We start from the raw sequence: 25,272 nt of genomic DNA, 5'->3' as shown, positions 1-25,272 counted from the left end.
ACCTTGACGTTCCCGGGCAAGTTGAAGGGAGATCCGAACAAGAGGCCAAGAGATAGATACTGCTGTTTTCATCACGATCATGGCCACGATACGACGGACTGTTATGACTTGAAGCAACAGATTGAGGCCCTTATCAGGCAAGGAAGGTTGCAGAGGTTCGTGAGGAAGGAGAGAATGGATCAACCCTAGGAGCAGAATCCCAGACAGGAAAATGAGCATCCCAGGCCACCCGTAGGAGATATACGGATGATTGTAGGGGGCAATACTTCTGCAGGGTCATCCAAAAAGGCCCGAAAAACCTACTTATGGATGGTTCAAAGCGTCCAGTCGACAGGTGCTTCACCAAAAGAGACACGACAAGATAGCTCCAGCATCGGGTTTACGGAAGAAAATGCGCGACGCCTTCACCACCTACATGACGACGCACTTGTGGTCAGCATACGAGCAAGGGACTACAATATGCATCGAGTTTTGGTGGACAATGGGAGCTCTGCAGATATCCTCTATTACCCCGCATTCCAGCAAATGGGGATTGACAAAGAACGACTGGTCCCAACGAACGCACCCCTTGTTGGCTTCGGAGGAACAAGGGTTTATCCTTTAGGCGTCGTTACGTTGTCTGTGATGGTTGGAGATTACCCGTAGCAGATAACCAAGGATGTTTCTTTTCTCGTGGTTGATTGCTCCTCAACGTATAACGCCATCCTTGGACGGCCCACTCTCAATGCATGGAAGGCTGTAACCTCTACCTACCATTTAATGATCAAATTTCCTACCGAATATGGAGTTGGAGAACTGCGGGGAAATCAGGTGGCTGCACGGGAATGTTACGTCGCCATGATGGAAATGGATGATCACCTACAAGCAATGAATATCGAGGAACAGAGAACAACGGCAGAACCGATAGAAGAGTTGGAAGAAGTTCAACTAGATGATTCTAGGCCCCACCGAACAACCAGAATCGGCACCCTTGCCGACCAAACAATCCGACAAGCGCTCGTATTATTCCTCCAAAAAAATCAAGATGTTTTTGCATGGAGTCACGAGGACATGCTGGGAATAGATCCAACAGTCATAGTTCACAGGTTGAACGTATCACCTTCCTTCTCTCCAGTCCGACAGAAAAAGCAGGTTTTTGCCCCAGAACGAGATCGTGCCATAGCAGAGGAGGTGCAGAAGCTACAAGAAGTGGACTTCATACGCGAGGTGTACTACCCTGATTGGTTGGCGAATGTAGTAATGGTCAAGAAGTCCAATGGGAAGTGGAGGATGTGCGTCGACTTCATGGATCTGAATAGAGCCTGCCCCAAGGACAGCTACCCACTCCCACGCATTGACACCCTTGTAGACTCCACCGCAAGATATGAACTTTTGAGCTTCATGGATGCTTTCTCCGGTTACAATCAGATCAAATTGGATAAGTCTGATCAGGAAAAAACCTCATTTGTGATGAGCCAGGGACTTTTTTGCTACAAGGTAATGCCTTTCGGGCTTAAGAACGCGGGAGCCACGTATCAGAGACTGATGAACAAAATGTTCGCGCACCAAATTGGCAGAAATGTGCAGGTTTACGTGGACGATATGTTGGTAAAAAGCGTAAAGATGTTTGATCATCTGAAAGACCTCCAGGAGACTTTTAATACTCTTCGAACATACAAAATGAAACTGAATCTGAGCAAATGCGCGTTCGGAGTAACTGCAGGAAAATTCTTGGGATTTATGGTGTCCCAGAGGGGCATCGAAGTCAACCCGGAGAAGGTAAAGGCGATTATAGAGCTATCTCCTTCGAGGACGGTGAAAGAAGTGCAAAGCTTGACCGGAAAGATAGCGGCTTTAAACAGGTTCGTATCAAGAGCAATGGACAAATGCCTCCCATTCTTTCGAACGCTAAAGAAATCTTTCGAGTGGACGGACGAGTGTCAAAAGGCATTCGAAAAGTTGAAGACATATCTCTCCGCTCCACCGTTGCTTAGCCCATCTATGCTAGGGGAAGAATTGTTCCTGTACCTCGCTGTCTCCTCGGAAGCGATTAGTGCAGCTCTGATCAGAGAAGAAGGAAAGGTGCAGAAGCCCGTATACTTCATAAGCCGGGCATTAAGAGGAGCAGAAGAAAGATACCCACCAATGGAAAAACTTGCATTTGCTATTGTGACTGCGGCCCGAAAACTCAAGCCATATTTTCAAGCGCACACCATAAATGTCCTGACAGATAGACCCCTACGGAGAGCAATGAGCAATCCCGAATCGGCTGGACAGATGGCTCTATAGGCAATCGAGCTAAGTGAGTTCGATATCCAGTATCAGCCACGGACGGTAGTGAAAGGACAGATATTGGCGGACTTCATTGCTGAATTCACTACCGCAGAGGAGCAGGGGGCAGAAGAGACGACCACTTGGAGAATTCACACGGACAGATCTTCCAATAAGCATGCTGAGGGTGCTGGAGTCGTACTCCACACCCCAGAAGGAGACAAGATTGAATGCATGATCTGTCTGGACTTTCCTACTACTAATAATGAAGCAGAATACGAGGCCCTTGTTGCAGGACTGGAACTCGCAATAGCGGCAGGAGCAAAGAAGGCGGTCGTCTACTCCGATTCACAAATCGTGACCAGTCAAGTTAATGGGAGCTATGATTGCAAGAATGAGAGGATGAAAAGGTACCTTGGGGAAGTGAAGGGTCGAACGAGTGACCTCCAATTCACGATGATTCAAATCCCAAGAGAGGAGAACCAGGAAGCGGACCGACTTGCAAAGGCAACTTCGGTCGAACCAATGATCGTCCCGGAATAGGTATTGTCCTTTGTCCAGCTTTCATCATTATTAGATGACATCAGCATGCAGGCGGTAAGCAATGAAGATTGCTGGGCGGCTCCAATTATGGCGTATCTCAAGGAAGGCAAGCTGCCTGATAACAAAGAGAACGCGAGGAAGTTGAAGGTAACAGCAGCCCGGTTCGTCTTAATCAAAAACTTCCTATACAAACAAGGATTCTCCCGACCATATCTAAGATGCCTCGGCCGCGCAGAAGCAGACTACGTGATGAGAGAGATCCATGAAGGGGTTTGCGGAAACCATTCTGGATCAAGGTCTCTAGTGCATAAGCTACTCCGAGCTGGATACTACTGGCCAACAATGCAAAAGGATGCCCATACATACGTTAGAGCTTGCGACAAGTGTCAACGATTTGGCAATCTCATTAGGCAGCCAACGGAAGAACTCACCCCTATGACGGCTCCATGGCCGTTCGCACAATGGGGGTTGGATATCATGGGTCCATTCCCTACAACGGTAAGGCAGCTGAAGTTCTTGGTGGTTGGTATTGACTACTTCACCAAATGGGTGGAAGCAGAAGCTCTGGCTACTATCACGGAGAAAAACATCCGTAGCATTGTGTGGAGAAGTCTTATTTGCAGATAAGGAATTTCAAGGGTGCTCGTTTCAAATAACGGGAAGCAATTCGACAACGACGCGTTCAGGGACTTTTGTTCTTAGCTGGGAATCAAAAATCACTACTCGTCGCCTACCCACCCACAGGCCAACGGACAAGTTGAAGTCACGAACCGGTCCTTGTTGAAGACCCGACTCGAGGGGGCAAAGGGGATCTGGCCGGATGAACTACCAAGCGTTTTATGGGCATACAGGACAACGGCGAGAACACCAACGGGAGAGACACCGTTTCGATTGGTGTATGGTACTGAGGCCCTCATACCGGCAGAGGTTGGATTAGCGAGCTACCGTGTGGAAAGCTACGATAAGAGCAAGAATAACGAACTATTACGTTTAGAACTCGACCTTATAGACGAGGTCAGGACAACAGCTGCACAAAGACAAGCGCGATACCAGGACATGATGGCAAAACATTACAACTCCAAGGTCAAGCACAGGGACTTCCAGGTAGGAGATCTGGTATTACGAAAAGTACTCAGCGCTACAAAAGATGCCTCCCAAGGAAAATTGGGTCCTAACTGGGAAGGGCCGTACAGAATCATCTCATGGCATAAGAAAGGAAAGTACTATTTGGAGACGTTAGACGGAAGGAAACTGAGCCATCCGTGGAACACAGAGCACCTGAAGAAGTACTACCAGTAGTGTAGCAGGACATAAGACAACACCCACCACCTTATTTCCCATATTTCCAGTTCATTTTTAAACAGTTGTAGTTTTTAATTATTAGAACTTGAGTTTTCTTTTCCATGAACAATATATGGTCTACCGACCTGACATTATGAAAAGAGTTTTTATTCAAAACATATGAAGTGTATGGTGCTCAAAATTTACCAAAAGTCCACAAAGTGGACGGATCATCCAAAAGGATGACGACCAAAGTCCACAAAGTGGACGGATCATCCAACAGGATGAAGAGACCTACAAAGTCCACAAAGTGGACGGATCATCCAACAGGATGAAGAGACCTACAAAGTCCACAAAGTAGACGGATCATCCAAAAGGATGACGACCTAAGTCCACAAAGTGGATGGATCATCCTAAAGGATGAAGACCTACCAAGTCCACAAAGTGGACAGATCATCCAACAGGATGAAGACCTACAAAGTCCACAAAGTGGACGGATCATCCTAAAGGATGAAAACCTACCAAGTCCACAAAGTGGACGGATCATCCAACAGGATGAACACCTACAAAGTCCACAAAGTGGACGGGTTGACTACTAAACCCAGACAAAGGACGGGATTATCCAAAAATGGGTAAGAAATTACTAAGTCCACATAGTGGACGAACATTAACTAAATCCACATAGTGGACGGACCCCTACTAAGTCCATATAATGGACGGGTCATTCAAAATGGACAAAAGTAAAATCATCCACATTGTGGACGAGTCATCCACACTATGAAGAGATCTTTAAATCCGTATTGTGAACGGACCACCCAAATGGATGAAAATTGTCCACATAATGGACGAATCAACCTACAAGGATTGTTATCATATTATCACATAATATACGACGGAACGAAGTTCACAAAATACGACGATTCAACAAAATAAGCTAAGTAAAATTTCATAAAATGAAATGTTCACAATTAAAATATGACGGTTCAACAAAATAAATTACAACGGTTAAAGTTTTGATCGTGATAAAAAAAAAAAAAAAAAGAGCCGATACTGATGCTTTGGGGATGTATTTTCATTCCTCTGATCGTCATCTGGTTGAATTGGAGGGAGAGTTTGACTTTCATCAGCTGGAGCAGTGACAGCAAGCACATCGTCTGTACTATCTGAACAGACGAACTGCGCAAGTGTTTGCCCTTGAGTATCAATGGAGACATGAGAGACGTCTAGGTCAGGATATGAGGACTTGACCAGACAGATGGCATCATCGAATCCGTCAGCAAATGGACTCCCAAGCTCTGCCAAAAGAAGGTCGAAGTCGCAATACTCCTGGACGGCAACTTCTTTTGCATCGCGGAGTTGGGTCTTCGTGTCCGTCAGCTCCTTTTCCTTGTCTTTTAAAATTTGACACAACTGCTCATTCTCCCTCTCCAGCTCACCTCTAACCTGCTCTGAGCACTTAAGCTTTCTATCCGTATTGATCTTACAGGTCTTCAGGTCGTGAAGCTCATCCTCCATCATCTTATTCTTCTTCCTAAGACGGTCCATAATTGTCTCGTGATTGAGACAACAGCCCATTAGCCCTTTCATCATCAGCATAGCCTGAAAACGAAATAGAATACTATGTAAATGACGGATGATAAGGAAGATTACAAAGCTAGAGGACGGGTTCGAAAGTACCTGCGCAATATTAAAGAGGCCCATCTCTCCCATCGCCTCCGTCGCATGGTTGCCGAGGTCCTCATAATCGTCAACTGTCAGGATGGACGAAAGTTTCTCCAGGGCGTAACTTGAGTCTTCTCGAAAGAGAATGGGTGGTTTCTCACCGGTGGGAATTAGGCCTTTCATCAAGCCCTTACCCTTGCCATGCTTGACGGGTGGCTTCTCGGCCTCCAATGCTACGACGGGCTCTGGAGTGGTCTTCTGCTTCTTAGGCAGATGGTGCACCTTCTCTGGTTGATTCCGTTTTGACGGAAGAGATGGAACCGTCGCCTTAGCTTGACCAGCCTCTTGTTTTTTCTTTGCCGCTTGTTGTTTGATGAAGGCTCTTCTCTTGGCAGCGTCCATCTCTGCAAATCGAAGACGGATGTAAGGAAAGGCAAGAGTAGAAAATAAAAACAATAAAAGAAGACGGATATAGTTACGACGAGCTTACGTTTGTGTACTTTGCTGTCGTAACGACGGGCGGCAGATGAAGGTTCAGGATCGTCACAATATCAATGGAGGGTATCAAGAGTGACGAGTTGTGCCCACGTCCTCTCTTGAAGCTTTGTCTTGTTGAAAATTCTCTATAGGAAACTCCACTGCTCTAAGGTAACTTGTGGACGGTCCCGAGCTGCAAAAAAGACGACTAGACTTTGAAAAAATTAAATAACTTTCAAGATTTAATTAGATGGAAACCAAAGCAATAGCATACCCGACGGAGGCATTATGCCCCATGTAGTGTCGACAGGCATATATGTGTCATCTCCTGGACGACACATCCATTCATCCCCTTTTAAAAAGAAATATCTACTCTTCCAGTCCCTATTGGAGTCCGGTGTATCACTGACTAGCCTCAACAATCGGCTCCTGGCTACAAAACTGTACATTCCTTTTGACTTGACGATCTCCATCGGACGGTCACAGTGGAAGAATTCTTCCACCGTTAATCTTCGGGCACCGTCGGACATGGCCCCATATAAAACCTCTACGCCTATGAATACTCTCTAGGCGTTTGGGGAGATCTGAGTGATGGATAGACCAAGGTATTGAAGCAGATGACGGCGGAGAGAACTCAAAGGGAATCTGAGCCCTGCCTTCATGGCTTGCTCATAGATTCCAGCACCATCGACCCCCCTGTAGTAACATTTCTCAGACTTGTGGGGGAGACGCAGACGGATGTTATCAGGTATTTGATACTTGGTTCTAAGCGTTTTGAGGTGGGACTCAGTGATTGAAGACCTAAAATCATTCACTGTCCAAAAGGGTAACATGACGAACTCTCTAAGACCGCCCGGACCAATCACTGTAGTAACATTTCTCGGACTTGTGGGGGAGACGCAGACGGATGTTATCGGGTATTTGATACTTGGTTCTAAGCGTTTTGAGGTGGGACTCAGTGATTGAAGACCTAAAATCATTCACTGTCCAGAGGGGTAACATGACGAACTCTCTAAGACTGTCCGGACCAATCACTGATTGAACGGGGGGATCCACACCATCTAAGCTACTACTTGACGACTCTGAACTCTCCACCTCCAGACCTTCATCATCTAGGGAAGAAGAGGTACTGGACAGATTCCTCTTTTCACTTGAAGTGTCAGGATCTCTTGGACCTGACGGGAATCTCTCATCGTAGCCCGCCCCGTCGCGGACAAACGATTGATTACTTGACTTACTAGACATTACCTACATTTATGACGGTATAACCTAAGACATTGACGAATCTAAAGAAAGTGCATATATATAAAATAATAAAATAAAGAGATAGATGGAAGAAGGGTTAGGAGTACATACCGGATCGAACTGAGCAAATACAAAATGATGGATAAAGTAGAGGGACGACAAGAATGCACGATAGGGATGACGGTGGCTCTCTGATTGCAAATTTTTTATAGGAAGAGAAAAATGAAGGAAGAAAAGGTAGGCTTTTATAGAGCGAAGGGCACAGAATACGAGGGGACGCCTTGTTTCAGGGGAACAGCTAATCAATAAGGGCCACGTGTCCTTCATAAGCCAGATCCGTCCTATCTCAATAAATTGACATATGCATCACTCCATGAATCCGTCTAGTATAGAAAGACGGATCCAAGGAGTGAAGGGGGCAACTGAAGAGGATGAAAAACATGAGACGGATCTTTCCTCCGTCATAGGTGGACGGAGGGGAAGTAGACGGATTAATACCGTGGGAATGCGTATAGGACAGTGCCGATCATTGAATACCCGTCCGATAATTGATTGATTATAAATCCTTAGTTGTTTGTCACACGATGTGTTTGACTTGGCTTTGCTTTATCTCCACGCAAGCGTGTACACCTAGAGTTCTTGCGTTACACGTTTAAGAAGACTCCTATATGGAAAAGAGCTCAAGAAGGAAGCAGAATCCTAAAAGGAAAGGAAATTCTACGCCAATATAAATACCCCAGAAACCCTAGCATCAAGGTACGCACAATTATCTCAACTCTGGCACTCTAGGGTTGAAAAATAAGACTCTAACTTGACCTTCGGAGGGTTTTTGGCCGGCACCACATCGGTGCTCTCTTTTAGGTCATTTTTTTTTTCCTTTTCTGCAGGTGTTGCTTTGGTGTGAGGAGTGCTTGCAACTTACTGGTGATTTTTCGGCATCATCAACCTCTATGCCGCGCAAACCAACTAGATGTTCTCACATGGCCCTTTGATCCAAAAGGGGAATACACGGTCAAGTTTGGATATCAATTTCTGCAGATGGAGTATTAGAACACACAACTTGGTCACTCAGACAACTCACAGCTAAAACCACTATGGCAAGCGATCTGGGGTCTACCCATGCCTAGCAAGGTCAAGAATTTGGTTTGGAGAGCAGCAAAAAATTCCTTGCCTTCAAAGGAGAACTTGGTTCGACGTCAGATTATTTTGGATGCCTGTTGTGATATCTGCCGAGAGCACAAGGAAGATGTTAAGCACGCTCTTTACAGCTGCCCGAAGCTAGAGGAACTCTGGAAAAAAAATGTCACAATGGAACCATGCCAATTTGAAACAAGCCATGACATTCATTGATCTCCTAGGGACTGTTTTCGCAGAGAATAGAGAGCCAGCATTGTTCTCCATGGTGGTGTGGGCTTTATGGACTCGTTGGAATCACCTCAGGGCGGGGGAAAATACCGGAACTTTGGACCATCTGTTACAGCAAGCAAGGGATAGACTGAGGGACTTCTTACACCACAACACAGCACGAATTCAGCCTGTAGGACACCCACCAACAAGTTGGCAACCACCAGGACCCTCTCAGTACAAGATAAATGTGGATGGAGTACTCTTCATGTCGAACAGTAGCGCTGGTCTGGGGGTTGTAATTAGGAACGAGCATGGACAGGTAATGGTCTCTCTCTCAAAACGCACTCCTCTACCCTCTATTGTAATAGAGGTTGAAGCATTGGCAGCACGAAGAGGGCTTGAACTAGCAGTGGAAATGGGTTTCAAAAACATTGTTTTGGAGAGTGATTCTCAAGTCCTCATCACAGCACTTTGGGACAACTCATACTCTTTAGCAAGCTTCGGCCACATGGTTAAAGATATTCAATTTATTGCCTACCAATTGTCATCGATTAGTTATACTCATGTAAGAAGACAATGTAATACCCTAACTCGCTCACTGGCAAGGCGAGCTAAGTCTGTCTCTCAATTTCAAGTCTGGATAAAAGAAGTACCACCAAATAGCTCATCTATTTTACGGGCTGATATTTTTGGCCTTCTTTAATGAAAAGAACCGTATTGTTTCTATTAAAAAAAAAAAAAAAAAGGATCAATTACAACCTTGGGTATTGTACCAAATTTCAATCTCTCGAAGAATAGCTCCTCACAAATGAACCAAATATGATTAAAAACAAAGTTACTTTTCTATTTAAGTTTATAATTTTTTTTCAAGTATAAATTCTTTCTATTATTAATTTTTCTATTTCATTTAAATATTTTTCTCTATTTTTTTCATTTAAATATTCAATCTTCTACCATTATTAGGACCATCATTAAACCATAAGAATTCATAACCATCAAACTCCACCACAAATTAAACAAGTCTAACACAAAGACCCAACACCCAACCACCATGCTAAACTAACAAAATTATACGACAGCCTGTTAACCCAACTTGAATCAAAAGGAAAAAAATCCAATCTGACTTGGAATTTTGGTTATATGGATTTGAAGGTAATTTAACTTATGTATAAAATAGTTATAGATTTATAGTTATAAATTTTAAATTTTTTATTGAATAATTTTATTGTATACTTAAGTTATATTAAAAGTTAATTTGTATTATATATGAAAATACTAACGAAAGCACTTGCCAACTTGAGGTGCAATTCTAAAATGTGCATATTTTCAATGTGTGATCTATTACTACCATTGAATGGTCGGCAACAGATTTCCAAGTTCAAAATCCAAAACCGGCAGGTTGGTTGGAGGGTCTTTGCATGAAAAAATGACTCCAACTTACCCAACCGACCTCCCCTCTAAAGCATCGCCATTCATCGCTCTCCTCCTTTCCCTTAGACACAGATCCAACGAGATCCATCTAGATTCGGTAAGATCTTGATGAGATCCTTCGAGATCTAGCCAAATCTCGACAAGATATGTTGAAATCTGTCAAGATCTAGCCAATTCGCAATGAGATTCATGGAGATTCGATCAATTCTCGATGAGATCTCATCGCCGCTACTACTCCATCAATTCAACCGAAACCAACGCCATCCACCCAAAATGAAACCAAACCAACCTGTGGTTTCTAGCAGTCGGCGGCGGGTCAACTTCCCTATCACCCGAAGTTGTTGAGTTAGTTTCAAATTGGGCACAAACTTGACCTGGACCGACCCGTGGATAGCCCTAAGGCCAAATGTCATGTTACACTAAAGACCCATTTCCACTATCTCTCCAAATGACCACCCCATGTTTTTTACCCTTGAATGTCACAATTCGTCATGTGGTTGACACTTTTTGGGAACAATCTGTTATGAACCTATCTTAAAAATGAACCTAGAAATACTCCACCAACTTTAAGGTTAGGGTGAAGGGAGAAGTGTCACTTGGCCATGGGTCCAAGAACCAACTTGACCCCTATGCAAATGTTTAACTTAACTAGGCGTTGAGACAAAAGTCAGATTATAAGATTGAGAAGGTGCTAGGTACCCAAGCTTGGCTAGTCCAGTGGATCAACCTCCATTTACGTAACTAAGCCATATTTAGTTAAGTCACACAATTATGAAATTGAACAAATACACACAAGTATAAGTTTCATGTTCAAAAGTCACACTCCAACATAAAAGGAAATATATTTGAAATTCAAAATTAACATTAAAACACATCTCAAATTAAATATAATCAATTAGGAAAATCTGCAATCAAGTTAAATAAGGAAATTTAGCTAATTAGCATAATCAAATTAAATATGGAAAGTTGTCCTTATTTGAAATATAAAACTAAATCAAATCATTTCTATTAAAAAGGAGAAAATGCTAAATTAGAATAAGTCGAGCTAATCACGGAACCAATCAAACTAGTTTAAATTAAGATTAAATAGGCATGGAGAATTTGTTGTGGTTAAAAAAATGGTGATCCTAAACGTGTTGCAAGCAAGTCAAGTCGATAGAGTTACAAGTCAACCAATACTTATTCACATGCAAAAACTAAATAAATAAGATAATGATAATAACTTTTTCTTCTTGTCAATACAAATAAGAGGACCTAGCAAACCCCTATTTTTCTTAACCACAAAAAAAAAAAAAAAAAAAAAAAAAAAAAAAAAGGAGCGCACTGTGTATAAATAGAAAAAAAAAAATAAAAAATAAAAAGGTTTCTCTTGGATTGATACATGTTTATGCACATTTAGATGGTCTATAATTTTTTTTAAAAACCAATAGATATTAGAATCTATAGCCTCTGTAGGCCTGTAGCCATTATCACGTACGTCACATCAACTCATTTGTTATTTTATTAAAAAAAATATAGATTGATTTTTCCCATTTACATTGGTATTGATTTTATTTATTTTTAATATTTCAAGTAATTTGTTTAATTTGTATTGTTGAGGTATATTTTCAATATATATCCTTAATTTAAGAATAATTTACTTTGTAATAATACTAATTTGTTAAATTATATGATAAATAAATTTTGTAGGTTTAGAGTTTAAGGTGACCACATAATTTAGTAAAGTTGCAATCTTGCTTTTGATAAATCATATCTATTGTTTTATAATTTAATTATCATTTTCTATTAAAAATTTTGTTTCATTTATTTAGGAATATATTTTAACTATGTCTACTAGAAAGCATCTATAGATAAATTTATTACTAATATTAAACAAGACACAATAGAAATTTTGGGTAAAAATATAACAAATGAACAAGAAATCCATCAAAAAGGGGTTAGAAGATAATAAAAATTATACAAAAATAATATACATACATACATATTTTTTTTTTTAAACTTCACTTGAAGTTTTTGCCTTAAGCCCCAAAATTTGTTAAACCAGCTTTGAGATCTGACATTGAAAATCTTTGTACCTGTGAATTGAGATTTGAGAGTGAGGCTAAAAGACAAAAATAAAAACAATGATATTCTAAATGTTTAGATTTATCTTTAAGGATTTTTTTTTTTCAATGGCGCGATGTACTAAACTATTTGGATAGCATTTGAAAGAACAATGAATTGTTAATTATGAATTGTCCCATTTGGACATTTCGTCTGATTTTTACAAAATTTAACTACAAAATTAGTTGTAACTTAAAATTATAACCCTACTCAATAAAATAAATATTACTACATATTTTGAAAATTAAACTGTTAAATTGCATGTTCTTTATGCTTTTAATACACATCAGATTTTGTGTCAATTGAATATTATTTACTATATGATCTATAAGTCTGGTATTTAATAAAATAAAGATTATTACATATTTTGAAAATTTAACCATTAAATTGCATGTTCTTTATGCTCTTAATACACATATCAAATTTTGTGTCAATTTGATATTATTTATTATATGATCTATAAGTCTAACATTTAATACATAATTTTAAACTACAAAAATTTGTAATTTAAATAATTTATTGATAACATAGCTATTGATCTTTAATTTTCTTGAAATTTTGAAAGCACGGAGGATATAAGAAGAATATGTAATCCAATGGTGGATTTGTCAAAAGTCACCTCCAATAAAAAAATATTGAGTAAGTTTGTAACCTTAAATTACAACTAATTTTGTAGCTAAATTTTGTCTTTTTTTTAAATATTTTTTTTATAAGAATGGTCAACTAGTTGACCCAAATTTTTACTCTGGGTGATAAAAAATCTTAGGTCGAATTAAGTGTTTTCCTATGAGTTCAGGTTAAGTTAACGAGTTCGAGTCCATTTTTTATAAGTCTACAAATATAAGGAATTCAATCAAATCATGGCTAAACAACAACTAGATAATAAAAACCAAGCACAATTCCAGGCTTCTACAATCTAGAGTTGAAGTTCATAATCATCTTTTTTACATGTGTATGCATACTTTCTTCATAGGGTTTGACTTACCTCTAGTACTATTTAAAAAGAAACCTCCTTTTATTTTAATAAGAGACTGCCACATCACCCACTAATTAAATAAAATGTGGGAATTAAAACTAAGGTGGTCGATATCGTACCAGTACATATACCGGTATCGAAACGCTAACGTTTCGTACTGGTTTAAATACCGGCCATACCAGCCAATTTCGAGCAATACCGGCCTGTACCAGGCGTACCGGCTAGAAAAGAAAAAAAAAATTATTTATTTAGTTTTGTAATTTTTGAATTTTTGTAAAGACAGAATGGTAACTTATTAGTATTATTTGTTTTCTTAATATGCAATGAACAATTAAGCCTTCTATTTTTTATATTGTGTTTTTTTTTTCTTTCAATTAATGCTAAAGTCTAAAATTATGAATATTTTGTTCTGAATTAAGGTAATGTTTTATGGTAAACTTTTATATTTATTATAATATATATATACACACACATACATATATATATATATATATATCTATATTTATATATTTATAAATAGAAAAAATAACGATAAACCCGAAACGGTACATCGGTATTAACTGGTACTGAAATATATCGTTCTACTGGTCAAACCAATACAGCCTCCGGTACGAGATTGACTACCTTGATTAAAACTCACCACCACTTGTCGTTATATATTTAAAATAAAATGACATATTCATATAAAAATGTACTGAAGGTAAGCCACACACTTCTCCATAAACCTAGTTTTTAGCCATCTACCCAAATTCCATTCGAACTCAATTGATTTTTAAATAATCAATCAAACGTTTACATGGAATAACACATATGATTGATTAATTATGCCTAATTTAAAATTTCCTTAAAATCCTACCAAAACATTCGCACATAAATATCAATAACGAAATATAATCATCATATAGGAAATAGGAAAAATTGAAATGCATATCAACCCACTGAGCAGAATGGTAAATGCTCTGTAGATCAAGGGTAATAATAGAAAATTTTTAATTTTCAAATTTAGTTGATTTGTGTTAATTAATTGGTGTTCGGGCTTTCTATTAGAATGTTGGTCATTGTTGCAAATTTAAGTATCGGGTTTGGGATGTGACAATTACTTACGTGCAAACTCTCCCTTCGTTAAAAATAGATATTATTTCCTGTGTTTTCTTGAGTGATAGTTGTGTTGGATTCACCAAAAGTGATTTTCCATTAAAAAATAAGATATCATCTTATCATTAGAGCCTAAGACTCAAGTTTATAAACGGTTACAAAATAAGGTGTCTATAGTCTATTAGTCTTGGACAACCATATGAAAACCCCACACACAGTACTTGCAGGCTTATTTAAAATGCATCATCTATAGCAAAAAAAAAAGAGGGGATAAAGAGAGGGAAGAGAGTAGAGTAGGCAATATTAGACCTGAACTTGTTAATCCAAACCGAAACAAACAAAAAAGAGAATAGGTAACAAGGGTAGCAACTCGTTTTAGTCTTATAAGTTTTTAGCTTTTACTCAATTTTTACCCAACTTGTCCATCAAGTCCATCAAGTCTTTATTATAAAATGTAACCTTAACCCTTTTTTTTTTATTGACTCATATTTTCTATATCTTTTTATACTAAAGTTATATTAGATTTTCTATATTGTAAATAAAAATACTAATAATATTAATCACCAACTTGACATGTGATTCTCAAATATAAATATTTTCAATATTAGTTCTACTACTAATACTGAGTTTGTTTTTTTGGTAAGTTCATTATAGATTTTTTTTCCTAATTATTTTCTCTTTACCAAACATGTTATATTTTAGTCTTAAAGTCTTATGTTATTTATTTTTATCAGTGATTTAATTTTATTTCATTTTGCATGTTGGCATTTTCTTATGTTCCTTTGTAAAATTATTGGACTAATAGACTATTAAAACTAACTATAAGACTATAAACTGCAAGATTTACGTATTATACAACATTTGTTTAAAGTTTTTTATTATTATTTTATTTGCATGTATTGAAATAAATAAATAAATTTAAGTTAGGAAGCATGTTAATTTTTTTTAATGTAAAAAAGAAATTATGAGTCATATATGATTGACCCGACCTATCGAATATTGGTTAAGAGTACTACGAATAGCAATCCATCTTATTTCTTTAAGTTTTTAATCCATATATACCAAACCAAGTCAAATTCGAAACCGTCCGATTCAACTCGAGTGTAGGTTCTAGAAGAGAGAACTTAATTAGCCATTGGTGAAAAAACATTCGTACAATTTAAGCAAGATGTTATACTTATAGTGGAGTCTAAATCTTCTGTATCACTTTTTATGTACCACTCTATGTTCCACCAATCACTAATTGTCATATTTTCATTTTACTCTCCTTATAAAATAACTGGAGTTTAAAATGGAAAACAATTATACACATGATAAATAGTGATTAGTGAAACATAGAGTAGTACACAAAAAATTGTATTTACATTCCTTATAGTGACTCTCCACGTTTGAAGAGGTATCGTAACATTTACAAAACTTAGTTAGGGTTATAGTTTGTTGGATCAAGCAGCATTTATTTATTTATTTATTCTGCATTGTGAGCTTAGAGCTATGCAAAATTTGGAGAAAAAGAGATTAGCCCCTATTGTTTGAGATGTCCTTAGAGTCCCTTGACAGTCATGAAAATTCTCACTTTTTTGGCAGCTGTATAAAATATTAAAAATGATTAATCAATCTTTTCACTCACGTATTTTGTAAAATAGACATTGGAAGAAGAGGAAAACAAAGTCCACGAGCATGTTTGGTGGGGGAAGAGAATACACTGGGCTTTAATTAACTAAGGTGATAAAGCATTAATTTAATTAATAGAATGGAAGGCTTTGATTAGTTCCAATCTTGTCATATTATCAAAAGGCAATTGTAATTTCAAGTTCAGCACCATTCTTGCCTCTTGACTAACTAAATTCTTATATCTTTGATCGATGACTAATATTTAATACAAATCAATTTATCTCTTGAAGGTTAGCATGTAGATGACAATGAGTTTAGTAAATTTGGTTAATTTTTTAACTAATAATTTGTGTTCTAAGAGCATTAGTATTGAAAGTGTAAAAACCCTCTAATTGCTATTTTATCAACTAAAGCCTTAATAACCTCCCACATCTGGGTATGTAAACTTTTTTTTTTACATCCTAGCTATAGTAAGTATGGGTATTTAGAACTTAGAGCAACCACATCAGCATGTGTAAACTCTTATAAAATAGAAAAAGGTGCCCATTTTACACATTTTGACTAAAAAAACACCTACATCAGTGGGTGTAAAATTGTGTATTTATGCACAATTGCTACCGTAACTGTGCATATATGCATGATTACTGTAGCTATGTGTTTTTTTTTTAAATACTTTTTTCTCTCACTTCTCAAAGTTACATTCTCTCTCTTCTCCACCAATTCCCTCTCTTCTCAACTGGACTCTCTTCCATCTCTATCTCCTCCATACAAATCATCAAATCCAAACAAATCCTAGATCTAGATCTTAACTCATCAAACCCATATAGTCTATATATATATAACCGAAGTTTCTGAAGCTCCCATTTTCCACATCAACACAACATTTTAAAAAAAAAAAACAAAAAAAAAACAAAAAAAAAACTAATAAACCCGACACTCAAAACAATAAAACCAAAAAAAAAAAATCGTAGCATCCCGATGCTCTGAAAATTTTGTCTTTCTCATATCTCTCACACTACCATCTCCTTTCCCCAAAACCCAAAACTCAGATAATCTCTCTTCTCATATCTCTCAAATACTATCAACTACTTCCCCCAAATCTCAAATCTGACCATCTCCTTCCTCTACCAGCTCCCAAATCTCAGATTTGACCATCTCCTTCCTCTACCAGCTCTACCAACAGCTAGGGGTGGCAATTCGTGTTCGCGTGTCGGGTTCGTGTCATGTCAAGTCATAAGTATTCGACTACATAGGTCAACACTAACCCGACATGTTTATTAAACGGGTCAAGATTTCTCAACCTTACCACGACCCATTTATTAAACGGGTCAGTCGTGTCGACCTGTTTATCAGATTTTATCAAAATGAAAAATAAAAATTAATGAAAAAACAAACAAATAAATATTTTTAATATAAAATTCAGAACTAACAAGTAACTGCATCACAAATAATCATTCAAAATTAAAGCATATCCCAATATCACAAATAATCAATCACAATATGTCAAATAAAATAAATCACAACAACTAATAAGTTTATATACCTAGAGTTTGAAGGGTATATTGGTAAAATATCATTTAATTAAACGGGTCAAACAGGTTCTATGTGTTCAACACTAACCCAACCCATTTATTAAACGGGTTAGTCGTGTCAACCCAAATATGACACGAACCCGTTAAGCCTCAACCAATAACCTGCTAATTTCGTGTCGTGTCGTGTCGGGTTCACGGGTCGTGTCAAATTTTGCCACCCCTACCAACAGCAAAGCATCGCATGATACCCACCATACCCAACAGACATCTTCTTCCTCGGAATCGATCTCCTTTCTCAGACCACCCACCACCCACATCCAACCTGTACAACCTAGAAACAGGGCCCCATTTGCTGTGGGTCACATCAAAACTCACCATGCCCACCATACCCACAAACCCAGCTCCTTCCTCAGACCACCCATTTGCCACAAATCACCCACATGCAACCTCTACAACCCAGATACGACGCCCCATTTGCCGTGGGTCTCATCCAGCCCATGGCCCATCAACTATGTCGGTCAACAATACACCCAATCCAGCCCGTCAAAACCGGCCCAAAGGTAACTACTAAACAAATTTACTTGGAACTTTATAATATATATATATATTAGGACTGTATAACTATTATCTTATAAATAGTTGATTCTTATTATTCCTTTTTTTTTTTCACGGCTGTTCAATTTGTAGGTTTATTCTTATTTCCTTTCTCTTCATTCTTTTCCTCCATTCGAATCAGGTTTAAAGGTATGATATTCTAATTTCTAACTATTTTAGTGTTCTTTCAATTTGAATTTTAACGTTTGCCTTTGTAGTCAGTGAGATCATATTAACTGCAATTTCATTCTCTAATTCATTATAAATTGTGCATGTGATTTTTATTGATTGTTTGACCATTGGTTGTGAGATTGATATTGAACTTGGACTTGGTTTTATCCATATGGTATATAATTTTAGAAGATAATTATGTACATCTAATGGCGGTGCACCATTGATGAACCAAATGGCGGAGGTTGAACAAATCTCTGAAGTTAGATAAACGGCGGGATAAAACAATAGCTTTCAATACACCAGCCCGCTGTAGCAACCCCATGAAACCCGTGTCCGACAACTCCCTACCATCCACTCCTTCCAGCCCAAAGCGGCGCCGGACCCAAATTCGAAGTGAATGGGCATGGGGAGTGAAGTGCATTGGCAGATGGCAAGATCGGAAATCGAAGAAGCCAACGAAGCCTAAGAAATGTCTGTATTACGGCGACAAAGGGCAAATACTCAAGTAAGTTTTGATTTAATGAAAGTTTTGATTTAATTGGGTTTTGGTTTTGTCAAATACTCAAGTAAGTATTTTACACTAATGATATCATGTCTATAGAGTGCATGTTGATTATCCATGGTAATCATATTATAAATTTAATGATTTCTAAGCAAAAGAAGAGGAAGATGGAATTGATTTTTTTTGGATGCAAGCTTCATATCAATTGGAATTGTAACTTATTATGTATAAATATTTTATATGTTGAGGATGCTATGCTACCTTAGCGAAATTGGTGTGGGTAGATTTTTTGTAGCCCATGTGACCCAAGTGTTTAAAACTTTTTTCAACACAAACAGAAAATTGTAGAGTGTAGCTTAACATTGTTAAAATTTTAGAAATGCCCTTGAGCACGGTGTTGTTTAATTTTTCAGATTTGAATATTGTATTGCTCAACAACATTATTTTTGTCTTCAAACACATGAACGTAGGGACTTGCAAGGTATGATGCGGCTGACACATTGATTAGATAAGATACATTCAAATACTTGCAAGGCTGCAAGACTATAATTGAAAGTAACTGCATAAAACAAAATGGAATTCTTAAATCAATTAGAGGATTTAGTTTAGGCTTTTGCTTTTAATATCTGGGTTCCTTTGTCTCTATAAATTACTGGTCACTATGGAAAACATGAGTTAAAGTTAGCTAGCAGCAGCAACTATGGTGATGCAAGTGATTGTTTTTTCATTGGATAGAATCATTGAAAATTTTTATGCTAACCTATTTAATTCTTGAAGAAAATAACATATATAGGAAAAGTTCTCAATTTTTTTATGAGGGTAAGTTGCGTGCTCTCACAATCAAATTGTTTGATGATATGAAGGAGATTAAAAAAGAAAAATTTGCACTACACTGCACTGTTTCAAACTTTTTGCACTGCACTATTTCTCTTCTATTAATGTTTCTTGGCTGAAAATTGGATTCTTACTGATTTGCAGGTAGGGATTTAGCATTTTGATATCTGGCTTATTTGGTATACAACTACAAGACGAGGAAAGTAAGGTATTTACCAGTCTTTTCTTTATTCTGTACTGTTTATTGCATATTTATTGGTAATATGTTTGTAGAAAGACTTTGAAATTGGAATATGATTGCATATTTAAGTTTCTTGGTTATCTCAAACTTGATTTTATATTTGGTTTAATTGTTTCATCTCAAGAGTTCCATTGTTTTAATTACTTATATGTACAATTTGTATTTTATCAAATAATCTTTTTTTTTTTTTTTTAATTCTGAAGTTAGTATGTGAATGCTATTTTTCTTCAATTTTTCCCCTTTCTATAACATATAACTGTTCATTTGTAATATATGGTTTTTCTATTGGTTATATTTATGAATTAAAATTTTGTGAATGCTTTGCTTTTAGTTTATTCCCCAAGCATGGAGTCTGCTTTCTATGCAAGATTGAGACAAAGATTAATTTTATCTGAAAAGAGAAATAGAAGGGGTACAATATTGAGATATTAAAAAAATATTTTCCTTTAAAAAACTCATAATTAGTATGTAACCTAATAATTAGTATGTAAGCTAGGCCAAACAAGAAGAAGAGATGGCGAGCCATTTGAAAGGAGTATTCAACGTAAACAATATAGCACTAATGATGAAAGCAGAAAACAACGTAAGTGCTATATTTTTTAGTTCTCCCAAAAAAGTTCTAAAATTAGGAAGAAAAAATGTATTTTTGTTTTTGTTGTCATAGGAAAATTTACAAAACCATTGGATTTAGGACCTCCAACAATAGTATGTGAACATTGTGGAGCTCAACTTTGGTATGAAGAGAGAACTATAAAGTCAAAAACGCCTACAAAACCAAAGTTTAGTTTGTGCTGTTCTGAAGGAAGAGTTGAACTCCCTCTATTGAAAGAACCTCCACCCTTTCTTGGAAGCTTACTCAATATTAATACTGAACAGAGATCAATAAACTTTCAACTAGGAGTAGGAATCTACAACTCTCTCTTTGCTTTCACTTCTTTGGGGGGTAATGTTGATAGATCAATGAATAATGGTTCTGGTCCATATGTGTTTCGTGTAAATGGTCAAACTCATCATAGAATTGGATCACTTCTTCCTGTCCATGGCCAAAAACCTAAGTATGCACAACTTTATATTTATGAAACTGATAATGAAGTTAAAAATAGAATTGATGCAATTATACATGAAGATGATAGAAATTATGTGGATCCAAATATTGTTACTGGGTTGATGGAAATGTTAGACTAGTGCAACCAATTGGTTAAATCATTTAGAATGGTCACGGACAGATTTGATGAATCAGATATACATAATGTGTAAATTCGTTTAATTCAAAGTCGTAATTCTGGTGAAAGGAAATATGACTTACCTGTAACGTCTGAGATAGCTGCTCTTATAGTTGGAGATTTTAATATTGAAAGTTCTAATAGAGATATTATTGTTGAGAATCGAAGTTTAGGATTGCAACGTATAAATGGGACTAATCCAAGCTTTATGGCATTGCAATATCCATTACTTTTTCCGTATGGTGAGGATGGGTATATGCTTGGTATACCTTATAGGAATTTGAATGGGAGCAATTCTAGAAAAAGGGAATCAATAACAATGAGGGAATACTATGCTTATAGGCTTCAACAGCGCTTTTATGAGGGCAAAACACTGTTGCTTGGTAGAAGGCTTTTTCAACAATTTATAGTGGATGCATACACTTCTATCGAAGAAGAAAGACTACAATGGGTTAGATTCAATAAATAAAAACTGAGGTCAAAGTTGTACTATGGTTTGAAAGATGCTGTTCTTCGCGGTGATACAAATCCCATTACCGTAGGCAAATGAATAGTCCTACCATCTTCATGTATTGGAAGTCCTAGGTACATGGTTCAAAATTATCAAGATGCAATGGCGATATGTAGATGGGCAGGTTTCCCAGATTTATTTCTTACATTTACTTGCAATCCAAAATGGCCAGAAATCAATCATTCTTTGGAATTTATAGAAGGCCTGAAATATGTGGATCAACCAGATATTGTAGCAAGGGTTTTTAAGATAAAATTGGATGAACTATTACATGATTTAAGGCATAAATCTCATCTGGAAGAGTTATTGCAATTGTGTATACAATTGAATTCCAAAAAAGAGGACTCCCACATGCACATATTCTTCTATTCTTGGATCCAAAGGATAAGTGTCCAAGTCCAACAGACATTGATGATATCATTATGGCTGAGATACCATATCTAGATGAGGATCCTGTTGCTAATGAAGCTGTAAACCAATTTATGATGCATGGGCCATGTGGATTTGCAAAACTGAAATCACCGTGCATGATAAATGGTAAATGTACAAAACATTTTCCAAAAAGATTTTATGAAGAAACAATAATTGATGAAGAAGGCTTCCCAGTATATAGAAGGAGAAATGATGGAAAAACAATAGAGAAGAACGGAATTCTTTTAGATAACCAATATGTTGTACCTTATAATGTAGATCTTTTGGTGAAGTACCAATCCCATTTGAATGTAGAATGGTGTAATAGATCTTGATCGATCAAATATTTGTTTGAATATATAAACAAGGGATCAGATAGAGCAACAGTTGTTGTAGAAGAGAATTTGCCAAATATTGGGAGTGATGGACCAGAGACCAACATTGTTGTTGATGAGACAAAAGCATACTTAGGTTGTAGATATATTTTAGCTTCTAAAGCATGTTGGAGAATATTTCAATTTCCAATTCAGTTTTGATATCCACCTATTGAAAGATTAAATTTTCATTTGGAAGACGAACATCCCATCATTTATCCAGAAAATACAAGCTTGGATAATGTTTTAAATATACTTGGTATTGAAGAAACAAAGTTTACAGAATGGATGAAAACAAATGAGGCTTTTGAAGATGCTCAAGAGTTGACTTATGCTGAATTTCCTACAAAATGGGTATGACATAGTAATGACAAGCAATGGCAAAGAAGGAAATCTAAATATTGTATTGGAAGAGTGCATTACGCACATCCTTCAAGTGGAGAAAGATTTTATTCGAGAATTTTCTTAACATTGTCAAAGGTCCAAGAAACTTTAAAGAATTAAGGACTATAAACGATGTTACTTATCCAACTAATAAGGAAGCCTGTTATACACTTGGACTTCTTGATGATGACAAAGAATGGCATGATTCCCTAATTAAAGCTTCAAGTTGGGCCAGTGGGCAACAATTGCGTCAACTATTTGTTACAATGCTATTGTTCTATGAAGTAGCTGATTCATTAAGTCTTTGGGAATCCAACTAATAACTAATTACAGAAGATATACTAAATAGGCAAAGGCGTATCCTCCAATTCCAAGAACTGATCTTATCAGATGACCAATTGAGAAATTATGGATTGTATGAAATTGAACAAATCTTCCAACAATATGGAAGATCACTTAGAGATTATCCACAAGCCCTAGCCAGATATGGATCTTATTCAGAATAAGAATAGACTTATTCAAGAAGAAATGTCGTATGATGTATCAAGTTTGAAAAGAGAACATGAGATCCTAATTTCTAGCCTAAACAATGAACAGAGAATAATTTACAATTCTATAATGGAAGTTGTTGCTACTGAAAGAGGGGGAATGTTTTTTGTCTATGGACATGGTGGAATGGGTAAAACGTATCTGTATAGAACCATCATGTCTGGTGTAAGATCAAAAGGCAAAATTGCTCTTGCTATTGCGTCTTCAGGAATTGCTGCTTTGTTGCTTCCTGGTGGAAGGATTGCTCACTTAAGATTTCATATCCCAATTGATGTAAATGATGACTCTACCTGTGACATAAAGCAAAGAACACAAGCAGCGGAACTTCTCTCAAAAACAAGTATTATACTTTGGGATGAAGCACCGATGGCACATAGGAATTGTTTTGAAGCTATTGACCGCACGTTACAAGATATACTACAAATTGAAGATCCTCAAAATGCTGAAAAACCTTTTGGTGGTAAAGTTGTAGTTCTAGGTGATGATTTTCGACAAATACTTCCAGTTGTGAGAAAGGGAAGACGAGAAGATATAGTACAATCCTTAATTAGCAAGTCATATCTATGGAATGATTGTCATGTCTTTAAACTCCAAACAAATATGAGGCTTCTATAGAATAATATGAGTGGAATAGAAACATCATCTATTAAGGACTTTAGTGAGTGGATTTTTAAAATAGGTAATGGTGAATTGGGAGAAGGAGATAGGGATAACAACATTTCAATTCCAAGTGATTTGATTATCCAACGTTCAGAGAATCCAATGCAAGATATTATTGACAACACATATCCAGGTTTGGAAAATAAATACACAGATCCAAGTTACGTACAAGATAGGGCAATTCTCACCCCTACAAATGAGGTTGTAGAAGAACTAAATGACTACTTTGTGTCATCCTTAAATGGAGAAGTTCATGAATATCTAAGTTCAGATTCTATATGCAAGGCTTCTTTAAATGTTCCTGACCAAGATATCTTGTATACTGTTGAATTTTTGAACATGTTAAGATTTCCAGGATTGCCAAACCATAAACTGACATTAAAATAGGCTTGCCTGTAATGTTGCTTAGAAACCTGAATCAAAATGAAGGTCTTTGTAATGGAACAAGACTCATTATAACAAGATTGGCTACATGGGTGATAGAAGCAGAAATCATAACTGGCACTAATATAGGCAAACGTGTGATCATTCCAAAAATAACATTATCCAGGGATAATCACTGCAACATGTTGGAGTGTATTTGCCAAAACCTGTTTTTAGTCATGGGCAACTGTACGTTGCAGTATCTAGAGTTACAAGTAGAAATGGACTAAAATTCCTCATCATTAACGATGAGACTGAAAATAAGTCTAAAACAAAAAATATTGTGTATAAAGAAGTTTTTACCAATCTTTAACTCAAGAATCCAACTACTAGAGGTAACATAATTTTATATATTATTTATTTTTCTGTATATCTCCTCCAAATTGATTTAGCCACTTCATATATGCTTACTGTTTTGTTAAATTTCATGTCTATAAGATAATTGAATACAAGTTAATTACTATTTTATATCTTTAACAAGCTAATTACTTTTTGGTGTCTTTGTTATACTGTTTTGTTTTGTTTTATTCTATGAAGTCTCTAAATGAAAGATTGAATTTTTATGAAAATTCAAATTTATTAATCTATACAAGTAGGGATCCAAGATGGTGCAATATTCTCTCCTTAATCAGCTTTATATAAACAAACACAAAGAAAATTGGAAAGTCAAGATCAAAATATCAAGGATGTGAAATGCAATCAACTCAAAAAATAATGATATTATTAGTTTAGATATGATTTTAATCGATGAGCAGGTTTGTTTTTCTTCTATGGCTTTTAACATTGTTCGATCTTTATATAAACCATGAATTCTATCTATATAAAACTAATGCACTTGA

The 25,272-nt window shown here is 36.8% G+C and overlaps 2 protein-coding genes across 2 annotated transcripts; both read left to right on the top strand.

Annotated features, from left to right (window-relative positions):
* Nucleotides 1–8,794: 8,794 nt before the first annotated feature.
* On the top strand, nucleotides 8,795–9,508 carry LOC142632711 (uncharacterized). The gene has a single exon (XM_075807069.1). It carries the CDS (start codon nucleotides 8,795–8,797, stop codon nucleotides 9,506–9,508), a length of 714 nt encoding a protein of 237 aa, XP_075663184.1.
* Nucleotides 9,509–23,287: 13,779 nt separating this feature from the next.
* LOC142632710 (uncharacterized) lies at nucleotides 23,288–24,397 on the top strand. Its single transcript, XM_075807068.1, has 2 exons — nucleotides 23,288–23,884; nucleotides 23,966–24,397. The coding sequence occupies exons 1-2, from the start codon at nucleotides 23,288–23,290 to the stop codon at nucleotides 24,395–24,397; spliced, it is 1,029 nt and encodes a 342-aa protein (XP_075663183.1).
* Nucleotides 24,398–25,272: the final 875 nt, after the last annotated feature.

Source organism: Castanea sativa, chromosome 4 (genome assembly GCF_040712315.1).
Source record: "Castanea sativa cultivar Marrone di Chiusa Pesio chromosome 4, ASM4071231v1".
In the NCBI taxonomy this organism is placed as follows: Eukaryota; Viridiplantae; Streptophyta; class Magnoliopsida; order Fagales; family Fagaceae; genus Castanea; species Castanea sativa.
Note: the sequence above shows the minus strand (reverse complement) of the source record. Positions and strands in the feature narration are given on the sequence as shown.

What these genes read in the sequence shown, in the direction of transcription:
- LOC142632711 (XM_075807069.1), top strand. Translation starts at nt 8,795, where the DNA reads ATGACATTCATTGATCTCCTAGGGACTGTTTTCGCAGAGAATAGAGAG.
- LOC142632710 (XM_075807068.1), top strand. Translation starts at nt 23,288, where the DNA reads ATGGATCTTATTCAGAATAAGAATAGACTTATTCAAGAAGAAATGTCG. An exon ending in AGGGAAGACGAGAAGATATA is followed by an intron (nt 23,885 to 23,965) that starts GTACAATCCTTA and finishes AGGCTTCTATAG; the next exon opens with AATAATATGAGTGGAATAGA.